Raw genomic sequence first — 27,511 nt, 5'->3', positions numbered from 1 at the left:
TCGGGTGTTACACCCATTGTAGACAGTCATGACTCACAGAGTTATTTTCAGAGGATAAACTTGATTTCTATTTAAGTGCGAAAAATCGCATCTTAAGCCTTTAAGTCAAAACACACACAACCCGAAAACAACAGCAAACACAATAATGCTGCAAGTTCAGCCTTAAACAGAAGTGCTGCAGGCCTGTAGGGGCGCTGTGGAACTGTTTATTAACGGGACAGCGTAAGAGAGACAGCTAGTATCAGAAGGTTATGTTTAGATAGGGAAGTTGTATCGTTGAAAGACACAGGATAACTTCCCTGTTACCAAAACGCGGAGATAAAGCGAGTCCGACTGGGATTTTGACATCGGGGACGAGAGCCGAGTGTGGGTCTGTGGCTGTAGCCCCGGGATGCCTGGAAATAGTGCTAGCTCTGGGGCTATGAGCTCCAGTTCCAACTTATCCCTCTGCACCCGCTTTACCAGCCTGACACTTTGTGCTTTCGCCATCCCCGTTGTCCGGGTTGAGCTCGCTACTCATCTCTTTGCAACAGTTTAACATTCTCCCTGTCATCAAACACTGACACTTCACCCTCAGATTAGCACAATTAGCTCTTGGAGAAGTCATTAGCCTAGGGGTTCACATACTTTTTCCACCCTGCACTGTGAATGTTTACATGTTGTGTTCAATAAAAACATGAAAACATATAATTGTTTGTGTGGTATTAGTTTAAGCAGACTGTGTTTGTCTATTGTTGTAACTTAGATGAAGATCAGAACACATTTTATGACCAATTTAATCAGAAAACTAGGAAATTCCAAAGGGCTCACATACTTTTTCCTGCAACTGTCCATTACTACGCCTAAGAACTCACTCTTTTGGACTTTTCAACATTGCACAGTGTCACAACATCCAATTCAAATAGCCATATTTGTGTTTTTTGTAGTATGTAACTGTAGCGTATTCTAATTCGGGGCACCAGCTTAAAGTATAAGCATAAGATAACTAACCTTAGTTGTAGTAATTAATTAATCTATAAATCTATCTCATATCATCGGAGCAAATTCTCAAGCAGTTTAAAACCAGAAAAATACACAGACAAAGTACTGAAATTTTATGAGTGAAGTTTAATAAAGAAAATGGTGAACAAAAGATGTATAAATGGAGTAAATATGCAAAGGATAAAAATGACGACAGTGATACTGACGTGACAACGTAAATGAGACAATGTTATGTATTGGTTTCTAAGTTGGAATGGTGAAGTTCTTAAGTTAGAGTAACGAGGTAAAACGCGATATCGTTTGAGTGATTTAACTAGGAAAGGATTTTAAAAAAAGAAAGGGGACTTAATAAATTTGGTGTAAAAGTTGATTGAGAGGCTTTGATTAGGATACGACAAGCTTTGCTCCTACACAACCACTACTGACTCAGAACGCTCCTTACTATGAGTTGCGTTCAGGAGAACTCCGCCGAATGGAAAAATGGAAAAAATAGTCATAGAATATAAAACGGAAAAGAGGTCTGCAGTTCCTACGATTCCGAGCTTAAAATTGAAAAGAGTTTCGCGGGAGCAAAACGTAATAATAATAATAATAATAATACATTTTATTTAAAGGCGCCTCTCAAAACTCTCAAGGTCACCTTACAGAGCAGAGATAAAAAACAACAAGGTAACAACACAACGATAAAATTAACATTAAAAAACACAAATGTACAGGATGTAAAGGAGTTATGAGAACGGGTGGAGAATGATCAGACTGAATATGCCAGTTTAAAAACATGTGTTTTGAGATGAGATTTGAAAATGGAGAGTGTCGATATTACGGATTTGTGGTGGGAGGGAGTTCCAGAGGTGGGGGGCAGAGCGGCTGAAGGCCCTGGACCCCATGGTGGACAGGCGGGCGGGTGGTGCAGTGAGTTGAATGGAAGAAGAAGACCTGAGAGTGCGAGTAGGTGTGTTGATGTGCAGGAGTTCAGAGATGTAAAGCGGAGCGAGGTTGTGGATGGCCTTGAAGGTGAGAAGCAGAATTTTGAAGGTGATGCGATGTTTAACCGGTAGCCAATGAAGCTGCTGTAGGACAGGGGTGATGTGATTAACAGAGGGCGTTCTGGTGATGATGCGAGCGGCAGAATTCTGGACCAGTTGAAGTTTGTGGGTGGACTGGGTGAGAGGGAGACCAAAGAGAAGGGAGGTGGCCGGTAGGGGTCAAACGCTCAGCAACTTATGAAACGACATACAGTTGCAGGAAAAAGTATGTGAACCCTTTGGAATTTCCTAGTTTTCTGATTAAATTGGTCATAAAATGTGTCTCAACAATAGACAAACACAGTCTGCTTAAACTAATACCACACAAACAATTATATGTTTTTATTGAACACAACATGTAAACATTCATAGTGCAGGGTGGAAAAAGTATGTGAGCCCCTAGGCTAATGACTTCTCCAAGAGCTAATTGGAGTCAGGAGTCAGCCAACCTGGCGTCCAATCAATGAGACGAGATTGGAGGTGTTGGTTAAAGCTGCCCTGCCCGATAAAAAACACACTCCAGTTTTGAGTTTGCTATTCTCAAGAAGCATTGCCTGATGTGAACCATGCCTCGCACAAAGGAGCTCTAAGAAGACCTACGATTAAGAATTGTTGACTTGCTTAAATCTGGAAAGGGTTACAAAAGTATCTCTAAAAGCCTCGATATTCATCAGTCAAGACAAATTATCTATAAATGGAGAAAGTTCAGCACTGTTGCTACTCTCCCTAGAAGTGGCCATCCTGTGAAGATGACTGCAAGAGCACAGCGCAGAATGCTCAATGAGGTGAAGAAGAATCTTAGAGTGTCAGCTAAAGACTTAAACAAATCTCTGGCACATGCTAACATCTCTTATCTAAAACAGTAAACAAGAATCGAGTTCATGGGAGGACACCACGGAGAAAGCAACTGCTGTGTTTGCAGAAGAGGACCTGGATGTTCCACAGCACTACTGGTAAAACATCCTGTGGACAGATGAAACCAAAGTTGAGTTCTTTGGAAGGAACACACAACACTATGTGTGGAGAAAAAAAGGCACAGCACAGCACACCAACTTCAAAACCTCATCCCAACTGTGAAGTATGGTGGAGGGGGCGTCATGGTTTGGGGCTGCATCAGGTCCTGGACAGATTGCTATCATCGACGGAAAAATTAATTCCCAAGTTTATCAAGACATTTTGCAGGAAAACGTAAGGCCATCTGTCCACCAATTGAAGCTCAACAGAAGATGGGTGATGCAACAGGACAACGACCCCAAAAGCACAGAAGTAAATCAACAACAGAAGAAAATACGCCTTCTGGAGTGGCCCAGTCAGAGTATCTGACCTCAACCCGATAGAGATGCTGTGGCATGACCTCAAGAGAGCGATTCACACCAGACATCCCAAGAATATTGCTGAACTGAAAAAGTTTTGTAAAGAGGAATGGTCCAAAATTCCTCCTGACCGTTGTGCAGGTCTGATCTGCAACTACAGGAAACGTTTGGTTGAGGTTATTGCTGCCAAAGGAGGGTCAACCAGTTATTAAATCCAAGGGTTCACATACTTTTTCCACCCTGCACTGTGAATGTTTACATGTTGTGTTCAATAAAAACATGAAAACATGTAATTGTTTGTGTGGTATTAGTTTAAGCAGACTGTGTTTGTCTATTGTTGAGACTTAGATGAAGATCAGAACACATTTTATGACCAATTTATGCAGAAAATTGGGAAATTGCAAAGGGTTCACATACTTTTTCCTGCAACTGTATAGTGTAGCTATAAATGTCAGCAAACCCCTCATAAGAACGTCACAGCTGGACTCCCTGATAGTTTCCCAATCACAAAACAATATTGGCTTTTTCAGGTTGTTAAGAAACTTTTGAAGTGCATCTGCAGGTCAATACTCCCATCGTTTGGATTTTCAACCATCTTTGTGTGTGCAAACCAAAGAATGATCAAAACAGAAGAGATTGTGCTTGAAAATGATTTTACGTTCTCACCCAAAGACAAGTGTGAACATTTTCAGACTTCTGTGACATTTTTACTGCTGCTGTGAATAAACAACCCTACCTGCATGAGTTTATTCCTCCCTGCTAAGACATTTACTCAATATACCTTCAGCTGGCTGCGATTGCTAAATATGATGTAATTGAACTGAATGTATTTTCACTGAGTGCAAAAACCGTAAAGTAATATTCCTGCTCACCTGAGTTCATCAGTTCAAACAAGGTTCATTATCCCTTCTCAAAAGCCAGTCAGAAGGTTTTAATGACAGCAATAAAGATGTATAATAGAAACCGGCTGTCAGACAGACAAAGCACGTGAGAAATCACACAGGATGACTCAGCAACCCTGAAGAAAAAAAGCAGTTTGAATCCAAATATTCCACTCAGTATGATGCTCATGTTACAAACAACAACAAAAAATATAAAACTAAGTTCAGTATTTCCACTAGAGTTTGGTGGATTTGTTTCTGTTGTGGTCGGCCATGTTTGAGTCACTCCCTGTCTTCTTGGACGTCCCATTCCTACAATTCAAAGACATTTAGAAGACATCATTATGAACGTAAACTTCACCTAGTTGACTTTTTGTTCATTGTGTTTGCTGTCATCAATGGGATGATTTAACTGTGAGAATTATTGCCAAGTCTCCATCATGTAAAAATGCTGACAACTGCTTACTACAAAACCTGAGGCTGGGAGTTTGACCAAAGCATTAGGATTTAAGAGATTTCACCTTTAAGAGAAAGACACTTTGTATACAGCCTACTAGATAAAGAGTCTTAAAGAGTCTGAAATATTTCCTACAACACCCAGAATTCAATGTATGGCTGAAACTCCAGGTGAAGTCAAAGCAGTTTTCTTTAAAATTAAAATGACTCCAAGGGAGATAATGGGTGAAAATACAACAACTAGCTCTTATTGTCAATAAGATGAAAGAGCCTTATCACTCTCATACCCACTGATTAAATATGATGCTTAATAGCTGGTAGCTAAATTTAGTCTGGAAACAATGGGGAAACAGCTAGCTTTCCAAGCTTGATCCAAAGGCAACTGGACTGGTTGAAGACTTTGTTGATCCAGTTGCCTTTGGATCAAGCTTTGAATTTACCATGAACCTGAATGACTGAGAACCTACACAGACAAGCAGCTAGCTTAGCACTGACAAACAGTGAAAAGAAAATCAATCTACCACTTAATGTTCAGGCACATAACCCTCAAGTAAAGAGTCTCACTGGACTTGCTTGTTAATAACCCTCAATGAAAACGAATAGAGATGTTTTCTTAGTAAATTGTGCAGCTTGCTTACCTGTTGCCCTCTACGTCCTTAGCTGAATCAGGAAGCTCTTTTCTGCTGGTCTCAGGAAGCAAGAAGACGAGCGCTCCACTGACCACAGCCAGGCTGCTGAAGACTATAATGGGTATGGACCAGTGGTATACCTCCAACATGTTGAGCAGAGGGGAGAGTAAACCCGCCGATCTAAAGGCTATGGAGCCCAGGCCAACAGCTGTTTGTCTGACGGAATGGAGTTCAACTTTAATTTAAATATAGTTTATAGGTGCAATATCTCCAATTATATATTTAGTGTATTGATCTTGCATGTACCTGACAGAAGTGGGAAACAACTCCTGAATGTAGACCATACATACAGACCCCGCCCAGTTTAAAAAGAACTTTCCAGTGGTTACAAGGGCTGTAATGACAACAGCATTGTCTGGAATAGACATCAAAGTACATTAGACCTATCAAAGTCAGATACATTTCTTCTCATGTAATGAATGTGGAAAACAGGACATTCACCTTGAGGGAAAGCCAAAGTTAAGAGACAAACAAAACCGCCCATCGTGATGGTTGATATGAGGGTCTTCTTCCTCCCAACATACTCCAGGATCCAGATACAGAGGAGATGAGACGGCACATCAGAGATCCCGAACAGGAACTGAACCAGGAAGATGTTCAGACCAAACTTACCCACATTCAGAACAAGGCAGAAGTAGCCCAGATTTAATGAAAACCTTCAAACCGCAAAAATACAAAAATTACACAGCAGATTAAAAATACAAAAAAAATAAAAAATTCAATTGTGCTGAGCTTACCAGGCGAAAGATAAAATCAATAAATATTTGATCAGGACTGCTGAGGTGAAAATGTCTTTGAGTCCTCCTTTGTGGACCTCGTGTTCTGACGTTACCTAAGGGCCAAATGTATTATTATCATTATTATTATTATCATTATAACAACACAAGAAAATAAAGCTGCTATCAGACATTTATCAGGTGATAGTTACTACTCCTAAAATGTGGCTCAATGAACCTTTTTTTCTGAGTAAGGGACTACGATCTACAAAACATTTGATGCTCTATTAGAGTTCAAAAGGCTTACTATAGGTTTCAAACTTTTATGTCGCACACATGTTGGTTAAGAAACTATCCCTTCATGTTAAGATCTAGAATTTGATGATACCTTTGTTTAAGACAAAATACCTTCAAATCTAAAGAGCCCAAAGCTGTCCTTGGTGTTCATGCTGGTTGGCAAACGTCTGTGCTGAATCTGAGAAAATCTGAGCAGCTTTTTCTAGAGTTAAAATATGAGATATTTTATGTCTTGATATCAAAGGGTGTTTTCTTGTTATTGAGTTACTCCATAACCCTCAAAGATAAGATAAACTATGTTTGTAAATGATGTTTGTCTTAGCTAGTGCGTAAGTTTGAGAGTTAGAAATCTTCAGACTTTTAATATTCACGTATAAGATTTGTAAAGCTTTAGATTCACATATTTTTAATCAGAAGATAAATCCCATTATAACTGGATCAGGTATAGGATGGCTGTGGTTCAGTGGGTAGAGTCAGTCGCTTTTAAACCAGAAGGTCAGGGGTTCAATCCCCAGCCACATGTCCGGTGTGTCATTAGGGAGAACACTTAACCCCTAAATTGCTCCATCTGCTTTGTCGGCTGTGTATGAACGGGATTAGTTTATACTGATGGTCACTTTACATAGCAGCCTCTGTGTGACTGGGTGTGAATGTGTAGATGTGATCTGCGGTGTAAAAGCACTTTGAGTGGAAGACTAGAAAAGTGCTATAGAAGCTCAGGTCCATTTACAAAAAGCCATTACACAGAAACACAGTTTAACAGATCAACTCTATTATAACCTACTGGATCCTGGTCTGTGCTTGTAACTGATCCCCAATAAAAAACAGTATTTACACAATTCAAAGGACAAAAGACTGATTTCTTTATGATAACTAGATAGACTACAGAAAATGAGTGACCAGCTGGTGCTCAGCAGCTCAAAAATATCGTTAATTAAATTAAAAAAAAACCTTGTTGAAAAAGTGACACTGAACAGATGTACGAGGTTTAATGTGTGAAGGAGCAGTTGAAATGGTCTGTTTAGTTTTATGAAGTTGGCAAAAAAAATCTGAACCAGGAGTTATTATAATCAGGGGGTCTGTCTCAGTCTCAGTATTCACTTCAAGACAAGGAGCTGTGCAAGTTTATTAATACTGAAATTGACAACTACCTTGAACATAACATGGGCTCAGTGTCCTCATCGAGTATATTGTGGGAGGCCTTAAAAGTCTACTTAAGAGGTCACATAATGGGATTTCAAACCAGAAGGAAGAAACAAGAGACAGAGAAGCAACTAAAATTGGAAGCATTATTAAAAGAAGCTGAGACTGAAATGTACACGAATCCCATAACTGGAAATATTAGGAAGGTTACCAGTCTCAAATTTCAACTTAACTCCTTATACGCAAAGTCAGTGGAACATGCGTTGTTCACAACACAGGCAAAATCTTATGAGGACGGTGAACGAGCTTCTAAGCTCTTGGCAAAAGTAAAAACTAAGAACATAATTACAGCTGTAAGATAAATATGACAATGTGCTGACTAATGAGAAACAAATAAACAACACCTATAAGGAATATTTTGAGTCATTATACCAATCAGAAATAACACCATCTGACCACGAAAGTATTAACCACAAGATGAAGCTATTTCTTAATCATATACAAGTACCATCTATCAATGCTAAGGAAGAAAGTATAATAGAGGGAGATATAACAGTAGAAGAAATAAATATAGCTATCCTCCAAATGGCTCCCGGCAAATCACCTGGGATGGACGGCCTCCCACAAGAATTTTACTCAAAGTTTCAACACAAACTAACACCCCTACTGGCACACTACAATGAAGTTTTTCTAACTGGCGCTTTCTCCACTTTTTCAAATACAGCATCAATTATTCTTCTTCCCAAGAAAGATAAAGACCCCTTGCTTTGCGGGAGCAAGCGTCCTTTGTCTATTCTAAATTGTGATATTAAGATATTGTCCAAAGTGTTGGCTAATAGGCTGGAACGGGTAATAGCTAAATTGGTTCATCCAGACCAAGTAGGTTACATTAGGCAACGGCACAACTCCGATAACATCAGGCATCTATTGAATATAAAGTGGGCAAAAAGAAACTCCCCATCTCCTACCCTGACACTGTCCTTAGATGCTGAAAAAGGCCTTTGACAGGGTGGAATGGGGTTACCTGTTTAATATACTGGAGAAATAGGGATTGGCTCCTATTTCATCCAGTGTGTTTGTAGTTTATATTCTGGGGCCTGTGCCTCTGAAGCCTCTTGCTATTGCAATAGGCAGGCAGGCAGGCTTGGGAAAATATAGCCTCTGAATAATTTATGTTTAGAGTTTTTCCTTGCCTGTTTTTCCCATTGCCTGTTTCTGTTTTAATTTAAAAAACTATTCAATAAAAAGAGAATAAAAAAAAAAGAAAATGCTTAAGACGGCTTGAAATGTCTTATAAACTGCTCTACAGTAGTTAGCTTGATAAGCGTTAGTGTTTTCCCAAATGCATTTAAAGTTTGTCAGAGAGAACTGCTTTTTTATGCAGGTTAAAGCTGAAACTCACATTTTAATATTTCAACAATGAAAGCCTCAACTGCTGAGAGCAAATTGATGGTCTATTCTTTTATTTTCATCTTAAATTAAATTGTTTTCTAGGGGATCTATTAAGCTTCATTGAGTCTCATGTTTTGCAAAGACCTCTGATTTACCTCATTCAGCAGATTCTCTGGGACTTTCTCTTTGTTGATTGCTGCAACTTTACGTATCAACTTGTTCGCTTCTTCAGTTCTTCCTCTTCCAAGCAACCACCTCGCAGACTCAGGAATCCACCTTACAAGTGCAATCACAATCGTAAGAGCTGCACATGAACTGTTAATGATTCAGAGTTTCAATCAGAACCTGAGCTACCAAGAATGCTAATATGCAGCAACTTTCTGATCCAGCTGAAATTGTGTGTTTAAGTCTGAATTAGTGACTGTGTTGAGAAAGAAAATACAATGTATGTCAAACACATACCATATGTACAAGAACACTAGAGCCTGTCCTCCTGCAATCACATACTGAGCTGTTCTCCAGTCACGGATAGCATAGACCAGACCAGCCACAGCACACTGTCCGAGCCCTGCAAACATCTGACTCAAACAGGAAGCAATGGACCTTTTGCTGACCCCAATCCACTCTGTAGCTGCAAACACAATTTAAACACCAAAATTACTGTAGAGGTAGAACAAAAAAAAATATATTTTTAAGAGCAGGACTCGTAAATTTATGGTCGTGAAAAATTAAAAATTAAAGGTCACATATTGTGCAAAAAAACACTTGGCTTTCCCCTGGTTTTCTAACACTCGTGTCTCTAGTCCCGCTACAAAACCCCATTGTCTCCATCTTTTTCCTGCTCCACTTTTCAGAAAAATTTGTGTGTTCAAACAGGCCGTTTGGAGATTTTTCCTTAGTGACATCACAAAGGGCACTAACCCCTCCCGCAGGTGGTTAAAACTCCAAAAGCTAGGTGTGTTCTGCCCTCTAAGTCTGTCATATCACTGTTAACAATTTGGCATGGTGCAAGAAAGCACGAGCCACTCAAACCCTTCCAGAGAGGGGCGTGGTCAGACACAGCTCATTTGCATTTAAAGCTACAGACACAAAAACAGCCGTTTCTGAGCAGGGCTGAAATAGAGGAGTTTACAGACATGATCACATACAGCATCAGAGTGGATCATTAATAAAAAAAAAAACTACACAGAGATGTTTTGGGGAGCTTTGAGACTGACCTTTTGAAAAGGAGAATAATATGAGACCTTTAAAGGAATGTTGGTGAGGTACCAAAATGTTGTTCATACCTAATACAACAGAGTTGATTCTGTATCCTCCAAGTGCTGCTCCAACAATGAACTGTGACACCGCATAAACATAGACGTTTGGAGATACACCAGAAACTATATTGAATATTAGCAAAAGGACAACTGGTATCTGGGTGGTTCTCCTCCGGCCGTACCTGAAGTAAAGAAAAAAGGTAGAATTAAAAATCTGATAAACATGACCCGTTGTGTCTTTTGAAAGTCACTTACGATTCAGCTGTGGGTCCAAAGACGAATGAACCAGTAAGTAAACCAGTCATGAAGATTGTCTGCAGAATTTCTGCTGGATGCGATTTGCCACAGACGAGATCAAACTGCAAAAAACAGTTAAACTCAGGATGGAAGAAGGGAAAACATCACATTGACACACAGTTCTAGACCTACATCAGTGACTACGGTGGCTTCATACAGCGTTTTGCTGTACACCCATCCATTCTGGCAGCCTGAGGTCTCATTGAGTCCGTGCTTCCTGATGGTACTAATGTTCCAGTCCACAGGTTTGAACATCCTACACCTGCTGAAGGTCCCATCCTCCCTCCGGGGCAGAGTCAGGTTCAGCTGCTCCTCTGGGCTCAAGTCAGGATCAGCACTGAGGATCCAGTCTGTGTTACAGTGTCGCTCCGGATCAAACTCCACGAAAAGAAAACTTGAAAACATAAGGGGCAGTAGGAAGTTTGGGAAAGATAACCCACATACGAGAAGCTTCTGGAAGAAACCAAAGTCTCCGATGGATTTCAGAATCTCCCCAAACTCCACCATTTTCACGAGAAGGGAAATGTCAGAAAACTCCGGTTCAGTGTCTTATTAAGTCTCACGATGAATGTTTAACCATCTGACTGTGGTCAGTCACTGAATGAGTGGCAGGGGACAAAATGAGCCAAATATAAACCATGGCTGGTAATGGTTCACTTATAGATGCAGAGGAAAAAGATTAAACTTTTATTTGAATTAAACATTGTCCTCACTCGTTGTATTCCATCATGTGACTTTATTCAGCTACCAAAAATCATCTTCATGTGTTGACAATAATCTAAATATGTCGAGGAATCTCTTTTTGTCTGTTATCACAAATATTCCACCTCAAATGACGCATTTGTTGATATACACGAGTCATAATTAATCATATTTTAAAAATATATGCAATGATCTGTAAAATAAAAAAGGTTTAAAAAAGAAAGATGTACTCGCCAATCAAATGATTACATTAATACTAATCATTCAGAGGACCCATAAAGAGGCAGAATGAGGGTTTTCTTTGAGTAAACAATAAAAGGGACAGAAAATTTGAAAGTGGATATCAGCTCAAAGCCTTTCATGATCAATCATTGTATCACCAAATCACACAAGTACACACACACACACACACACACGCAGGGAGAGAGAAGTGTAACCTGTGCCACTTTAAAAACAGCATTTCATGAAGACGCCTCTGACAGGTTTCAGTGAGAAAAAATGCATTTCATGACATCAACGCACAGAGTGTTTTTGAAAAGATTCCCCATGTAATTATCAAAGAAAAATAAAATGCATGTTAGCAGATCAATAAGGTGCCAATTGAACAAATCATTTGTGCATGGTTAGTGATGCTCCGACAAAAAGGCCAATAAAAGTGGGAAACACTACAAAACAAATTAAACTCTGTCTAATGAACATGATGCGCCTCGGCCTGTTTCAATCTGTAATCAATATTTACAAGTTAAATGTTCCTTTTATCCGACATGTACACTTAAAGAGTCATCGCATCTACATCGTTACATACAAACCTCAGGATGTTTGTGTGACAGTGCATGGAGTTGCCATCATACGTACATTTACAACATCTTTTACATACACCATTTACATCAGTACCTGAACTTGGAGCTCTTTCACAGCCCTTTGCACGTGGTACGAAAACAACCACACGGCTACATTGGGAGTGACGACAGTGATTCGTTGGTGAGTGTTTAAAAAGCAGACTACAGTACAGTCAAAACAAGTTGCCTAGTGACAAAAAGACTAAAGAAAATACTGGCTTCTGGAGGACGTTAACAGGGTTACTTCACCCAAATATAGATGTGTTTAATTTACCAACAGTGGTATCCAGACATGAACAAGTTTGGTTTTATTAGCCGAGGTTGGACAGTCCATGTGCCGCTCAGTAACACTACAGAGGAAAATGGGAGTTTGTGTGATGTTTAAGAGTCTACGGTCATGCCAGCAGCTCTGCGAGGATGTGCAATAATTTTGATGCCAATGGCAGAATGCCTACATGCTAATGTCTATCAGATGTGGTGTTAACCACATTCCCTATGCTTAGTTAGCATGATAACATTTGAATCATTTGTGTACACCAAATTTTAATGGCAACTCGTGTGCAAGTCTTTGAGATGATTCACTAAAATAGCACAAAGGTTTTTAAACCACGTCGCTAATGTGAGCAAAATGAATCAACATTTCTTTATTAATCATTCAAACCAATAATTGCTCGACTGCAGAAGGAACTATATTTACACAGTTCCAAGAAGACTTTTTAACAGCAGGGTCCGTGTTCACCTAATGTTAAACTTCATCAGATTTAAGTTTAAGTTATGGAATTCCAAAGATCAGCCTACATCCATGATGAAGTCAAGTAGTGCTGTGGACTTGTTGCTTACATCATGCAAACATGCTCACAAAGACAGCGCTGATATAGAGCAGGTTCAGAGGTTTTACCACATTCACAATCTCAGTTTAGCATGTTAGCATGTAAACTTTGCTAGTTGTAAACCAAAAACACAGAGTTCAGCTGAGACTAATGGGAATGTAAAATACTTAGCAGCTAATTGGTCGTTAAACAAAATGCATTACAAATTGAAAAAGTGACCCGCTAACGACACTAGATGAAAAAAGGAAGGACTTCATGTCAAGAGTATTCATCAATAACAGGCCTGAAATACATGGAGCCAAAAGTCCCGTCAATGGATGAAACAGTTTTTGAGTTATTGAAGTCTTAATCAGAGTGGTTTACTTGAACAGTGGACCACAATCGACATCACTAAAGTGACGAGCATGGCCTCAGATGAAACTCCATTGTACTCAGAGACACAAATCTCAGAAACGTCCACAAAGACGATTAAAACTATCTCCATATCTGAATACCACAAGAGGTAAGACACAAGCTTTTTCTTTTCCAATTTGAATGAACAGCCCCTTTAAACTTTTTTTTCTCTCTGGAGGAATTTGTTTCAATTTGTGTGTGCGCATCCCCACAGAAGTTCATTTTAAAGTCAGCCTGTAACACGAGCAGCTCCAGGCTCCACACTAACTGCCAGCATTCAGGATTCTTCCCAGCTGTTAGATCAATAATAATAGGTCAACAATAATAACATCCTCTTACAGGGGACAAAGAAAACAGCAATCATTACCCGTGTCTGTCTGTTGGTTTGTTACGTTTTTTTTTTTTTATTAAACTACTTGTAAAAATGAAAATAATTCTCCCTGCAGCTGCCTGGAGCTGCCTGGTTGGCAGGACAACTTCATGAACTCAGTGTGAGACGCAAACACAAATATTGGTTTAATTCAACCAAAGTAAAAAAAAAAGTTTCAGCAACCAGTGGTCACATACGGTGAGAAGAAAATATCTATTGCATAGTGCAAGAATAATAGGCAGGTCTAAATATTCCTGTCTTTGAAAACCTTGGGGGAATGATCTTTCAAAGTGTTTTTCCTGCAGTCATGGGGCAGAGCCGTTACTCTGGATTTGTGTGGATCTAAAGGATTTAAGCAGTCCAGTCAGAGTCTCAGCTCTTTGGTTATGCTTTGACAAAACCACCACACCACACGTCTGGGCTGCCTTGTACAGAAATCAGGTCATTTTGTCATATTCTAAAGTTCAATTCCATCTGAATTTACAGATTTATAAAACTAACACTAAGCTACTGTTTGTTTAAAGGTTCTCTGTATCTGTGTTATGGGATGTTTTCTTACATTTCTTGGATGAGTGTACATTGAAAACACCCCATAATCACAGATAGGCAATTTTGTTATTCAGAAAAATTTATAATTTGTTTAACTAAGGCTGAATTTACACTTTTTCAATTTCAGTGTAGCAATAAAGTGCCGTATAGAGGTGGCACGACACTGGAGTTTTGTGGCACAGTTGAATTAAAAAAAAAAAAAAAGGCAATCACTTCCAGTACTGGCAGGAGATGGTTTGGATTGTGCTTATGTATGAAGAGGAAGAAAATAAAAGAAATTAGGAGTTGATATAGTTGATTGCATCTCTTCTCCCATTTACTGTATAAGCGCACTGTAAACTTTTCAAGTGTGATTCCTGTGATGAACTGAGCCTCTTCTCTCTGTGGTCCTCATGCATCCTGCAGTAGTGTCACACTCCTGCCAGCTCCACGTCTCCTCCTCCTCATCATCAACGTCTTCCTCCTCCTGTCTTTGGCAGTAGTGGTTTCTTGGAATTGACTACACTGCAGCTGTGCAATACCATTAGTTTCTGTCCTTTGTTTCTGGCTCTGCTCGACTTAACTGATGCTGAGCTGCGCAAATCCAATGAGCTTAACATCGTCAGGAATTTCAGACTCCTCAATGCCAGACGCCTGTAAGACAGTGAACAACCTCTTAAAGACTGGACTGACTGTTTTTATATCTGAAACAGCAATAAGTGTTCACACCTGTAAATCAATCACACATTGAATGCTTTCATGCACTTTTCAGTACTTACCAATTTAAAAGTCACATTTTTGTTGTTGTGAGGATCATCAACAATCTTTTGCAAATTGGCAGCAACTACAAAAGAGATTAAATAAAGTGAGCACGGATGACGACAACTGACGTTGATCAGCAGCGCAGACAGGAAATAACCGGTTTTGAATCCAGATTAGGGCTGCACATGTATTGCAGTTTTATCGTCATCACATTACGGACATTCACGATAAGAACACCACAAATGTACCACAATAAATGAGAAAACATATTTTTAAGTAATCAAACTCAGCTTTTTAACTCAGCATGAGTACATTTTACCTATAAGATGGAGGCCTGGGAATAATAATCATTCTTTCACACCATTTGGATGAAGTCAGATGAAGCTAATGCTAACAGCTACCCTCAGATAACATGGACCCAATGAGGCGGGAAATAAAGCTTTTTGGATTCAGGAAGTGTTGTGTTAAATATAAAGAACAGCAGATAGTCATACAAACTGAGCTCTAACTAATATACACTCTTATGTTCTTTTCTTATTGTCATTGCACATCACATCTTTGAATGACACTAATCTGGATGCACAAAATCAAATCACAAGACAGCCGGTTCCAGATAAGACTACCTTTCCCTGAAGATTCTTTTTCCTGTTTCTACTTGGACTTTAGCTTTCAACCTGCCGAGATGAGTCATCTATTGCCACCTACATGTGAAACTTCGCATAAAATGAAGCAGTAACATTTCAGAACACAAAACTCTGCGACGACAACACGGGAGAAATGCAAAGCTTTTTGCAATGAACAGTTCAGGATTTCTCTGATGGTTCACGCATCCCAAGCAGGTTTAGAGTGAGCAGATTTCTCCCTGTTGAGATATCACATCATACACTGTTATATCTCTTACTTACCAATGACCAAGTCCCTCCCGTCAACCAGACCGGCTGAGACCAGCTCCTGAGAAACTCCATCAGCAGAATCTGAGGACAGATATGAAGAGTTACACTTCAGGTAAGAATCATTCGAACACAAATTAGCCAGGAATGACCAGCAGTTGGCACCTACCTCTGCCAGACATGAACTCAAACCGGATGTCATTGAGTTCCTTCTTGGGGTTCCTCAGTCTCAAGACGAGGCTGATAGGAACACTGGCATTGGCTGCAGCTGGATCCTGCAGCAGCACAGAAGTTAAGTTACAGTCCAGGTACACATTAGAGACCAGCTCCACATTGTCAGTACAATCTACTCTTCAGGTTCAACAGGTAAACAGGGAGATCAGGTGTTTGTTCGGACTCCACTCTCTTCACCTCTACTGGAAGTTTTTTTTTTCTTTTTTCTTTTCTTTAAATATCTTTCAGCAGCTGCCGATGTTGTCCTGAACAGTCTTATAATCGGGTCCTCAGTAGAGCCCAACCAATTCATTAGCCAGCTGATGATATCGGCCGGTATCAATAAAGTTACTATTGCTAGCAGCTCATTTTATGGCCGATATTTGCTGATATTACATGTTTTATCCAGCAGTAAAATAGCATTTCATTTTAGTATTCTTGTATTACATTAGCAGTTCTCTGTCACCAGCACAGTGGGCTATCCGCCTGCTTATTTCCTGGTTTCTGTACCTGAGCAGCGGGTGCATGTGAAGGGCTTGCTGTCTGAGCGGGAGCCTGCGGTGCCGCTTCCTCTCCTGTTTGGCCCACGTTTGCAGGGCTCTCCTGTGCCACGCCAGGCGGCTGCAGACTTCCCGAGGTGCCGTCAGCTGCTGGGAAAAGCTACGAGATACCATTTTGCAAAAAAAACATTAGCACTTGTTTTTGAGTTTTACATGCGTAGAAAAAAAAAAAAAAAGAGCACACACAGGACAAGTCATGCGGATCACTCTTTAAGGCATTAAGATAAATCAAGATTTCCATGTCATGTCCACTAAAAATGCACTCACCTCCAGATTCTGGGACCCGTCCTTCACTCTGGGGGACTGCAGGATGGACATGACAGATTGTCAGGATTAAAAACATGCAATTCTCCTTTTATCCCCCCCCAACATATTGAGAATTGGAGGATTGGAGGAATTTGACACAAAGTGACTTTAGACACAGGACTGAAATCACAGTAAAGACAACAGAGAGTTAAATCCCACACCAAGACCCAAATACAAATCTTTGTCAAACTAAGGCTACCCCACATCCCTGAACAGACAGACTCATAGTACATTCAGATTCATATTGCATGCTGGAACATCTATTTTCTGTCCTGAACTCCAGCAGCACTCTCTGCTGGCCATAAGGTTGCAGTGTGTATTGAGAGTAACTTAATAAAGGCTTTATAAAGACATGCAGAGTCTCACCCGCAGAGCAGCCACAGCAGCTTTGCCCTCCTCACTCTCCTCGTCAAACTCATCGTCACTCCACTCCCAACCCCCGTCCTCCGTCTTGTGGAGGCGCCCACTTGAGCCAGGAACACGACGCACCTACAGAATATACATCAATATAGAAAAAAAGAACTGAATATTGACTCACTTCCTCTGGTTTACACTTTTTCCAGAGTGGACCAGTGAAGACATAAAACAAAGTAACACAAATACATTCAAATTTGAAATATGTTGCATTTAAAGTAAACAAGGAAAGACTGCCAAACCTTTTTAGAACGCTCATTTATTGTTGGACCTTTGTTTAGGAGCCTCTCCTGCAAATACTCGTTGTTCTGTGAAAGAGAGACAAACATTTACTGCTGAATCTATAACGGTTCTATTTGAAACACAAGATTTATGTAATTTTTTTTTCCCGTAACAGTGGTTTAAGGCTCACTTTGGCTTTCGTGAAGAATTTATGCTTCAGCAACTCAGCAGCGGTTGGCCTAAATAGGAAAGAGACACAAGGCTTTTCATTATGTTCTTTGCACAACCAGAGAATCTTGAGGAAGGCAAAACAAGCACAACTACAGTCTTGCAATAGGCTGACCTTTTTTCAGGATCTTTCTGTAAGCACAGGGAGAGCATCTTCCTGAACGACTTGCCATACTTCTTCACCATCTCTTTGTCTGCGATGCCCGTCTCCAGACAGGGTGGGTCGTTCTGCAAAGTCAGCATCAGCACCTAAAAATGCACAAAGATCAGCGGCAGTCAGTGAACTTGTATATAAAAGCTGTAAATCTAACTAAGGTCACCTGTACGGCCTGTGTCTATTAAGGCGTTTTTGTGTGCTGGCAACACTCATTTCTGTTAAAGTTCAACATTTCAGTGCTCAGCTGATCTTTGTTGCTGAGCTCACAGCACTCTCAGTTGAAAAAGTTCAACTTTTGGAACACACATGAGTTCATCAATGTCCCTTCTCCTTCAATGACTAATCAAAATCAAGAAGGACTGACTTCTGATGTCAGCTTTGTCAACAACTGGTGGAGGAGAAAACGAATGTGACTCATCTTTTCGAGGGAACTATTTCCAGGAGTAGAGCTGCTCTGACCTGTCCTTGAATAAAAGCTCATATTTGGCACACAGAGCGTTCTAAAACAGACCTTACAGACATTACAGAGGGAAGAGGGAGTTAACTCTTACAACCTACAACAATTAAGTGCGAGTGAGAAGCGCTCTAAAACTGAGGTCATGAGCGTCCCCAGCGCAAACTTATCTTATCATCTTTAAAAGGTGATAAGATAAGATAAGATATACTTTATTGTCGGCAAAAAAAATTTCCCTTTGGGGACAATAAAGTAAATCTTATTTTATTATCTTATCAAACAGAACTCTTAATGAACACAGGTCCTTATCAAAAACCCACTCTGTATGGAGCAAATGGTCTTTTTCTGCTGCTTCACAAAGATTTTAGAAAATATACAGATATGATATAAGGCACCAGTAAGTAAACACAGTTACCTTCATAGGAGGGTATTTATGATATGGTGCAGCCCCTGTGGCCAGTTCAATGGCTGTTATCCCGAAACTCCAAATGTCAGCTTTGAAGTCATAGCCGCGCACCTGCAGAATAAAAACGGATTCAACAAAGTGCTCAAGTCTTGATGTACCACAGAGTTATAAGCAACAGATGACAGTGGGAGAGAAAGGGTCCCTCTAAAGAACAAGCCTCACACCTGCTCCATGACCTCAGGAGCCATCCAGCACGGTGTCCCGACGAACGTCTTCCGAACCTTGTTCCTCGTCATGTCTCCTCCGGCTGCTAGAAAGGCACTCACACCAAAGTCTTGGGAGGGTGAGTGATGTGAACGGTGTGAGAGAGAAATCAGAGAAAAACTTCAATAATGAGAAAAACTCATTTCAAGGGGAAAATACTATGAAATATAGACAATGTATCAGAAGTTAAAAACAGACAAATAAAGAGACTCTTGTATCCATGCAGACAAAATGTGTTCAACAACCTCATTAAATGCAGTGAAAAACAAGACAAAGTACCGGCAATTTGCACTGAGCCATCGTCTCCAAGAAGGATATTTCCAGCTTTGAGATCCCTGTGGATCAAGAGAAGGAGCATTAATTCATCATAAACAATTAAGATGTCATGAGTCAGTGAGTGCACCAACAGAGGAGTGGTTGGGCTGTAACATCTGACTCTACAAATGAGCAAACATTTATCGCTCCTGCACACAAACAAGTTAGAGCAGTACCTTTGATCTGACTCATTTTGATCCACCTGATTTCTGTTTGGGTACACAGACTGTAAACACTGCAGAAAGAACAGAGTGGCTCAACACTCGCTCTCTTACTGATCAGATGTAAGTGAGTTATCACTGTGTTTCAACTCTTCCAGCAGCAGCTTTCTCTGTCTTTTGAAAATACTGACAGCTAACGTCAAAAGTGACTTTCGGAAAAGTTGAAAGATTTTCAACTTTAGCACAAGGAGCGGCTGCACAAAAAAGGTGGAGCAGACACTCTCTACTCATACAAAACAATTGAAAAAAGACTCTTGCTCTCAGAAAAAAGTCTAGGTGGACACTGGGCCTTCCTGTAACATTAAATGCATTTGAACTACCTCCAGCAAACTAAATGGTTTTTATTTTACTGGAAGAACATAGAAGAAAATACTGCTCAAGAAAACCGGTAATGTACAAGTCCATCTGAAGCAATTGCACTTTGAAAACCTTCCTTTTTGTTTTCACATCTTTATAATTCTATTACCGCTATCAGTTTCTCTTATTTTCTCTCTGCTCTTTTGTGAAGCACTTGAGGCTGCATGTTTTAGGGATATGAGAGGTGCTATTTTAATAAAGCTGAGTTGAGTGTCATACAACAAGTTAAAGAGGATATACGGAGGCCTTTCTGCTCAGCAGTGGTTCACAGGGTTCCTGGGAGGGACTTTTATGTAAAACAAACCTCCTCAATTATGCATTTCCACTGGATTAAATATTGAAGGAGCAAGAAGCCACACGCTGGTATGCAGAGATGAAAGGCTCACAGCGAGCTGAGAGGAGAGTGAATGATGGGATACAGTGCTTACGAGCACTCACTGTACATAAACACAGCATACAGCGATAACAAGGTGTGCCCTGCAGTCTGGTGATGACCGTTCATCTCAGCTCACCGATGAATCTGCCCGTTTTTGTGAAGGTACTCCAGACCCTCCAAGACCTCTTTCAGGATGCTGGCAATGCTGGCCTCATCCAACACCCCGGACCTGTGCTCGCCACGAGAGATGATATGCTTGATGATGTCCAACACTGAGCCTGAGAGAGAGGAAGAGACTCAACAGACATGCTGACGGCACAGGGAGCGAGCCTCTGGTTTGTCACACACATATTTATCTGTTTGTGGTTGTGCTACTGAGAAAGTTAAATCCATGCCTTGCTTTTTTAATTCAGCAAACACAGCAGAACTCAGAACTTAATTCCATAAAGATATCTCAGATAAAATAGATTCAAAGCTGGGAAATTTCTTAGTAAAGAATGTCGTTTGCTGACATGAATGTACCTGTATCAATGTACCGTAAACTCTGGTGTAAAAGATACACTTTTAATACCTTTTTTTTTTTTAAATCTAAAAGGTTTGCTGCGTCCGGTGTGACTAATACACCAATATAAAATCCTGACACACACACCTTCATTACCACGAGAGTGCAGCTGCCACCATCACACATCGCATGCGACCTTCAGGCTGGCAGCGCCACTTTTTAACATCTTTTCTCCCTCATTAGGTCATAATCATGCACTTAAAAAAACGGTGTTATACTGTTCAATAAATAAACCTTGTGGAAAGATCTTCTTTTCATTTAAAGAGCCCTCAATTAAAGACAACAAGTGACCAGTGGCAATGACTCTAGGGCTGTGGGTCCGTAATGCACAACTGTCACTGCAGGCTGAGAGCTAGACTACCGTACTGTAGCTAGTAGGAGTGCAAACTCCACAAAGCTAAAACAGATGGTACTAAAAGAGCGACACAGAAACTATCTATTAAATACCTATTTTCACTCAGCTCGTCTGATAGAGTGTTACTGCTTTTGATTCTAGCCCATTGAAATCAGCCTCAGTGTAAACTGTGTTTTGCTGATCTGCGGAGGAAACTTCCCCTTCACCTCATTAAAACGATGAAGCAAGGAGGAGTAAGGCTGCTGAGTGACATGGCGTTTTCAGAATAAAGTGTGTATTCTCATGTATCATGAATCTGGTTAAGAAGAAGAAATGTCAACTGACAGATACAACGCACAAAAAGAAGGAACTGAATAAGGCGAGTTATTTTCAAATAAGCTATGAATCACTGAGGATGCACTCAATACGTGTGGTCTGTTCACCCGGTGAGAAGGAAACGCATGACCATCAGACGAAGAAAGAATCTGGACGAATATAAACTAATACAGTGACAGGATATGTTGATCCCTGGTGAATAAATACAAACGTTCAGAGATTGATTTCAATCTAAAAAGAAGGCGGTTTATTTCATTTAAATCAGAGATTATTCAAGTGCTGCCAGAGGCAAAGTTTATTTGAATATTTCAGCACTTACCACCACTGAGCAGCTTCATCACCAGCCACAGCTCATCCTTCACCACGAAGGAGGTATAGTAAGACACGATGTTCCGATGGTGGCACTGGCTCATGGCCTGAATCTCTTTCTGCACAGAGAGGAAGAAATACAAGGTCACACGAGGAACAGGACGGGTGCATCACAAAGCAAAAAACTAACTAAATATTTATAACACACTTCAAGTTACAAGCTGCAGCTTAGCCATACTGGATTTGATTAGGATTTGTTCTTCTCATGTGGAGTAAATCTAATCAAATCTTACTCTTAGTTTGAACAAGACAAACCAATCCCTGCTCTCACTCTTCCCTCATAGACCACCTGTCTTGTTAAAGGGCCCAATCCTAAACCAGAAGAACCCAGCGCCCCGCCCTGACTCCAGACAGAAGAGTAACCTGGGTTACATCACCACTCAGCCACCAAGCCAAGACATTTTTAACCTAGATGACAAACAAAGGTGAATTAAGGCCCTTGATGTCTGACATAAGGTCTGGGTAGGTGGACGACCTAAAGGAGAGGTAATGTAATAAAATATTCCCAAGAGATTAAAAAAACAACAACTCTGCATTGTTGATATGTCACAATGCTTGAAAAGCAAAAGTCCTGATCGGATGACGAGTCATCTCTCTGTCATTCTATCTGAAGTTTCATTTCCATGGAAAAGAAAGCTGCAAACACAAAAAAAGCTGCACAAAAATCACATTAAAAGTCTTATGAGACAAAAGAGATCTCACAACTGACAATGATTTTTTTTCCCCACAGATTCAACAAACATAGCAGTCTTAAATAGAGGTGGGAAGAAAATGATTTATGTAAAACTTGAGATTCTTATCTTCTGAGATTTAAAATAGATCACAATTTACAAAAATCTGTTTGTTTGGTTTTTTTTTGGTGTCTAGTCACTCCCTGCTAAGTGCTAAGGCTAGCTCTTTCACTCAGTAGAATGACAAAAAAGCAGCAAGATATTCATCCAGTCTCCAAGATGACTGGAGTAGATCCTGAAGTACTAATTCATAAATAGACTTTGAATCCCTGAATCATGAATCATTTTGAATCGAAAATAGATTCTGAATGGAATCATGAGACACCCAAAGACTCCCAGCCCTAGTCTTAAAGATTAGAGGTTGAATTGTGTCGGAAAAATGTTCCAGGCTCCTTTATGGCGTCATGTTTACAAGAAGCTGCCTCAAAGTGATTTATAACCCTTATTGGTCCTGTATTTGTTTAACTTAATAAAGGTAAATACACATTCCCCTCTAATTACCCTGTTATTTCATTACAGAATAAAAGAAACAGCAGTTTCCCTCAGTCATTTGTGATACCTTATTCCTCTCTGTTGAGCAAAAGATGTGTCTAAGATTGATCATGAAAACTAACTTCAGTCGGGGGTCTGACTTCCTGTTAGTGTATCTTGTCCTCACAACTGAACCTGGATGTGACTAGTTGGGCAGTTTATCTCAAAAATCGCTCTATTAACATTTACCTACGTTTAAGTGTTGAACCCATCACTTATTGTAGATTTGAGAAGAGACTGTCAAGTGATTAATAACAATAAAAAAAAAAAAAAACAGCATTTCAGTGCTCAACAGGAAAATCGTTGCAGAGGAACAAAAATGTGTGAACAAATGTAATTTGTCTTTTTAATGTGCTGATTTCATCCAGTCAGAGATAATTGTTGTATCACGCTCTTTATCTGCCCTGAACTGAAATCACAAACCCGTCCCCCCCGTCCTCCCCGTCCCCCCGGTTTCTTACCAGGAGCTCATCCATACTAGTTTGACATTTTTCCAGGTTGATGCGTTTGATGGCCACCTTCTCCTTCCTGGGCCTGCAGTACGCTGCCTGGACGACTGCAGTGGCTCCGCTCCCTGAAGGTAAAACATTTTAATGAAACCATCACACAATCGGACCAGAGGAGCACACCGACTGTTTTAGAGACAGCAGCAGGAATACGACAGCTAAATGAAATGATTAGTTTGCAAGGTAATAAGGTGCGACACATTCACGCTGAACTTCAGTGTGAACTAGTTTCTTACACATACTTATACATATACTAGCTTCTGTACAGTTTATTTCAAATCACTTAGATGTTACTACAACTTGTTCATTTTTACTTTTTTTTTTATATTTTTTTCTTAATATGTTATTCTATTTTATATATAATTAACTTTTTTTTGTAGAAGTTGACTCAGGTAGAAAGGCACAAGAATTCCAATGTACCTGTACCTGTTGCAAATGACAATAAACATCTATTCTATTCTTACAGGTGACTAAGGTCATCAACAGTACTGTATGGTAGCACCAATGTTGTAGAAAAATACAGGCCTCTGTCACATAATTCAAAATGTTTCGTTCAAAGTAATTGGTGACGTTACCGGGACTAGAGTAAAGTATGAATGGCTCTCTGTAATCCGTGTCACACCTTCAGTAAAGGAGCACCACCCTCTTCAAACACTGACGGGTCTTCACTCACGGGCTAACGCTAGCTAGCTCACTGTTTAGATTCTTGCCAACTTGCCGAGAAGCCGTCTTTACTTCAGCAGGCCAACACGCAGACAACCTTAATTAATTTACTCTGCATGGCTGTTGACCTTCCTGCCATGTAGATACGGGTTGTTAATGGCCTTCTGCTAAACTACAGACATGCACATGCTACTTGGCTAGTAGCAGCCGACACCGATGTTGAAACAGGGGAAGCTAGGATGCTAACGTTAGCAGGCTAAGCTACTCACCTATCACCTCATTGAGTTCGTAGTCATCCCTGTCGATGGTCCAGGATTGAGTGGACTGGTCGTCGGCCATGGTTTCGCAGTTTTGACTGTGTAATCAGTGCTTCTAAAATAATAACAGATGATCCGTCTGGAGTTATATCTTTCTGGTTACTCCATTCGGCTGCTGCTGTTCCGCTGACAACTCCTGCCGATCCTGTCAACACAACTTTACGCGCGACTGACGTATGACGTACGACCTCAGAAGAAGGCATATAGAAGCCGCCATCTTGAGTGTGGCAAAAGTCTCACAAATTTTCCAAAACGTAGAAATAGAACATTGGATGATGAAAAATAGTTATATGCGACAGTTCATAGACTATGACAAGTATGTTAGTTCAACTTTTAAATCAAGTGAAGTCTTTTTAACAAACCCAAGTGTTCCCAGTGAATCCAATAGAGGGCGCCAAAGCGTTTGTCATGTCTTGGCCTGTTGATGATGTCCTCTGTACGTTGTCTTTGTGCTCCTGCTGCAAAACAATTTCCCCTATCGGTACTATAAAATACCTGAATCTGAGTGTAGCACATTTTTATGTAATGTTGAGTCTTGTACAGTGTAATTTGAAAGGTCTAAAAAATACCAACATGTTGCCAGAGTGTCAAAAGTAAAAAAGAAAAAAAGAAAAAAAAAAGCATGTTGTGGAGCCTGAAATGCTTGCATGTTAACTTATTATTAATTATTAATGTTAATTCATTAATAATTTAGCAGGGCATGTCCACATATGCAGCATGCAGGTGGAGATAATTAAAACTGAATTATTAAGTTACAGGTTAGTTTTGTCTATATCAGTTCGGACATGGATACGCAGAGTTATGATGGACTGCCCAATCTTTTTAGATGTAGCCTAATTGTGACAGTTCAATAAAGTGAATATAGTGAAGGAAAAAAAGTAAATTCATCTCTAAACTGTTTAGTAGAAAATAAAAGGTGCATAAAATAAGTTCAAGAAAAAGAAAAAGATAACAACTTGGCACAGTTCCTTTAACTGCTCTTGGATACTTTAAAAAAAGTGTTTTGAATGCGGACTGCAGTTTCTTCAAGGTTTATTTGTAGGCTGCTTTAATCCTTTAGTCTCCATGTTGGAATCTGGAACTTGGCAGAAGTTTTGTGAAAAGCAGATTGGCTTTGCACTCAAAAGAATACAGTATTCATAACTCCCTCAGCAGCCAAATTTCTTTGGGCTTTATCCTGCATTAACCCGGGCGTTGCATAATCTTTGTCACTCAAACAGTGCTCTGAGACATGAGGATGTTTTGGGGAAAAGCAGCAGAACTATGACTGGTATCTGAGTGGTATGTGAGGAAACAGCGGGCCTGTTGTTGCTTGTAGCAAAGAAAGATTTCCCAGCAAGAAAAGTTACTCACTGTTTACCATTTAAAGTGTTCTGGATAGAAGACACTTTGTGTAATGCACTCCACTTCTGCCCTATTTAACTTAAATTCACTCATTTAAATAGAGTAACAGGGTTAGGGAATGAATAATATTTCTTCTGAATAATATTTAATATTAAGAAATGGTATTTCTATCTCAGAATACATCATTTCAAGGATTCAATTCCAACTCAGTGGTTTGTTGGTAAGGATAAAGCAGCACAGATAGTTCCAGTCCAATAATTCACTCAGTTCAAAACTAATGAGGTGATGATGCATCCACATGCTGCAGCTAGCTCCACTGTTCTAAGAGAGATGACACAGGTGAGCTGGCAGCCTTTATTGGTTCTGAAGCCTTGCCCATGCAGGTTACAGAGTCAGGAGAGTCAGGGAAGGAGGGGGGTTTTCTAAAGCGTTTATGATTTTTATCCATAATTTCTGGTACCCAGAGACACTTGTTGAAAAGGGACTTTACTTCTCTCAAGGATTTGTCAATGCAGCTGGTCAAGGGAAGCAAATACTTAAGTAACTTTCAACCTTTGGGGTTCTTTTAAAGGTCACATATTCCTTTTCAACATGTTTAAATGAGTCACAGAGCTCTCCAGAACAAGTCTATGAAGTTTCTTTCTAAAAATTAATTAATTTTAATCCTGCTCACAACGGACTGTTTCTGTGTCTGTAGCTTTAAATGCAAGTGAGCTGTGACTGACCACGCCCCCTCTCTGGAAGGGGATGTGGCTTGGGCTTTCTTGCACCATGCCCTATTGTTAACAGTGGAAAGGCATACTCAGAGGGCAGAACAAACGCCTAGCTGTGGGAGTGGCACCCACCTGGGGGAGGGGTTACTGCCCTTTGTGATGTCATGAAGGGAAAATCTCTAAACAGCCTGTTTGAGCACACATTTTCTGAAAAGTGAAGCAAAAAAAAGACGGAGAGTTTGGACGGTTCACATTATTGGAGGGTTTGTAGGGGGGTTAGAGACACATTAGAGTTAGAGTTAATATGTTAACTGAAAGAGATATCTGCTATAATTTGTTTTTAAAAAATGTGATTCAACAAAAATATTAAATGTAAAGAATTCCCAATCCTCTTTGATTTTGTGTAATCATTCATAAGATCTAAATTGACAACAATGGCAAAGTTGTCATTGATACACTTAAAAAAAACTATTATCATTTAAGGTTTTGCTTTTTAAATATTTAGATATAGACCAGAATAAAAGATTAACTGACACGTTCTCTTGTCTCATCAGAAGGGGCGAGGCATTCACGGGGAAAAAAGGATAATGGGAGACTGAATCGTCACACCAGAAGCTGCTCCAACTAACATCTAATGGAAATCATCACTTCATGTGATGCTTCGGGCCCCCTAGCCCCTCACCAGATATGAACATGGGGGAAAGAGTTGACAATGACCAGATAAAGATGTGCAAAAGAGTGAAATGTAAAACAAAGATAAAAACACTTGTTTTCTTGCTTTTTTTCTCCCTCTAAAGACCACACTCTGTTTTACTGAATGTTTCCCTGACCCTTGTGCACATTTTGTTA

The 27,511-nt window shown here is 40.0% G+C and overlaps 2 protein-coding genes across 3 annotated transcripts; both read right to left on the bottom strand.

Annotated features, from left to right (window-relative positions):
- Positions 1–1,087: 1,087 nt before the first annotated feature.
- LOC109997378 (solute carrier family 22 member 13-like) lies at positions 1,088–11,047 on the bottom strand. Its single transcript, XM_065953778.1, has 10 exons — positions 10,582–11,047; positions 10,408–10,511; positions 10,180–10,334; positions 9,356–9,524; positions 9,049–9,169; positions 6,083–6,177; positions 5,787–6,001; positions 5,592–5,700; positions 5,295–5,501; positions 1,088–4,512 (listed from the first exon to the last, which is right to left on the bottom strand). Exons 1-10 carry the CDS (start codon positions 10,954–10,956, stop codon positions 4,437–4,439), a joined length of 1,626 nt encoding a protein of 541 aa, XP_065809850.1. The 5' UTR covers positions 10,957–11,047; the 3' UTR covers positions 1,088–4,436.
- Positions 11,048–11,165: 118 nt separating this feature from the next.
- oxsr1a (oxidative stress responsive kinase 1a) lies at positions 11,166–24,771 on the bottom strand. 2 transcript variants are annotated; one of them, XM_020650819.3, is made up of 17 exons: positions 24,558–24,769; positions 23,581–23,693; positions 21,808–21,916; positions 20,393–20,534; positions 19,267–19,322; positions 18,948–19,057; positions 18,733–18,834; positions 17,822–17,955; positions 17,669–17,717; positions 17,499–17,564; positions 17,209–17,331; positions 16,804–16,839; positions 16,487–16,636; positions 15,933–16,038; positions 15,779–15,847; positions 14,891–14,955; positions 11,166–14,765 (listed from the first exon to the last, which is right to left on the bottom strand). In XM_020650819.3, exons 1-17 carry the CDS (start codon positions 24,625–24,627, stop codon positions 14,691–14,693), a joined length of 1,575 nt encoding a protein of 524 aa, XP_020506475.1. In that variant the 5' UTR covers positions 24,628–24,769; the 3' UTR covers positions 11,166–14,690. The 2 variants fall into 2 exon arrangements, with proteins under 2 accessions (XP_020506475.1, XP_020506484.1); XM_020650828.3 differs by lacking the exon at positions 16,804–16,839 and having other exon boundaries at positions 24,558–24,771.
- Positions 24,772–27,511: the final 2,740 nt, after the last annotated feature.

The sequence above is a fragment of the Labrus bergylta genome, chromosome 4 (genome assembly GCF_963930695.1).
Source record: "Labrus bergylta chromosome 4, fLabBer1.1, whole genome shotgun sequence".
NCBI lineage: Eukaryota > Metazoa > Chordata > Actinopteri > Labriformes > Labridae > Labrus > Labrus bergylta.
This window is presented reverse-complemented; position numbering and strand designations above follow the sequence as displayed.

Bases quoted from the DNA above. Each gene is read 5' to 3' on its own strand.
- LOC109997378 (XM_065953778.1), bottom strand. From the start codon at position 10,956: ATGGTGGAGTTTGGGGAGATTCTGAAATCCATCGGAGACTTTGGTTTC. The intron at 10,512-10,581 runs GTAGGTCTAGAA...TGTTTTTTGCAG, and splicing joins AAGCCACCGTAGTCACTGAT to TTTGATCTCGTCTGTGGCAA. The intron at 6,178-9,048 runs GTAAATCAGAGG...TTTGGCCCTTAG, and splicing joins CAGAGAATCTGCTGAATGAG to GTAACGTCAGAACACGAGGT.
- oxsr1a (XM_020650819.3), bottom strand. From the start codon at position 24,627: ATGGCCGACGACCAGTCCACTCAATCCTGGACCATCGACAGGGATGAC. The intron at 15,848-15,932 runs GTAGGTGCCAAC...ATCTGTCCTCAG, and splicing joins TGAGTTCATGTCTGGCAGAG to ATTCTGCTGATGGAGTTTCT. The intron at 14,766-14,890 runs GTAAGTACTGAA...ACTGTCTTACAG, and splicing joins AAAATGTGACTTTTAAATTG to GCGTCTGGCATTGAGGAGTC.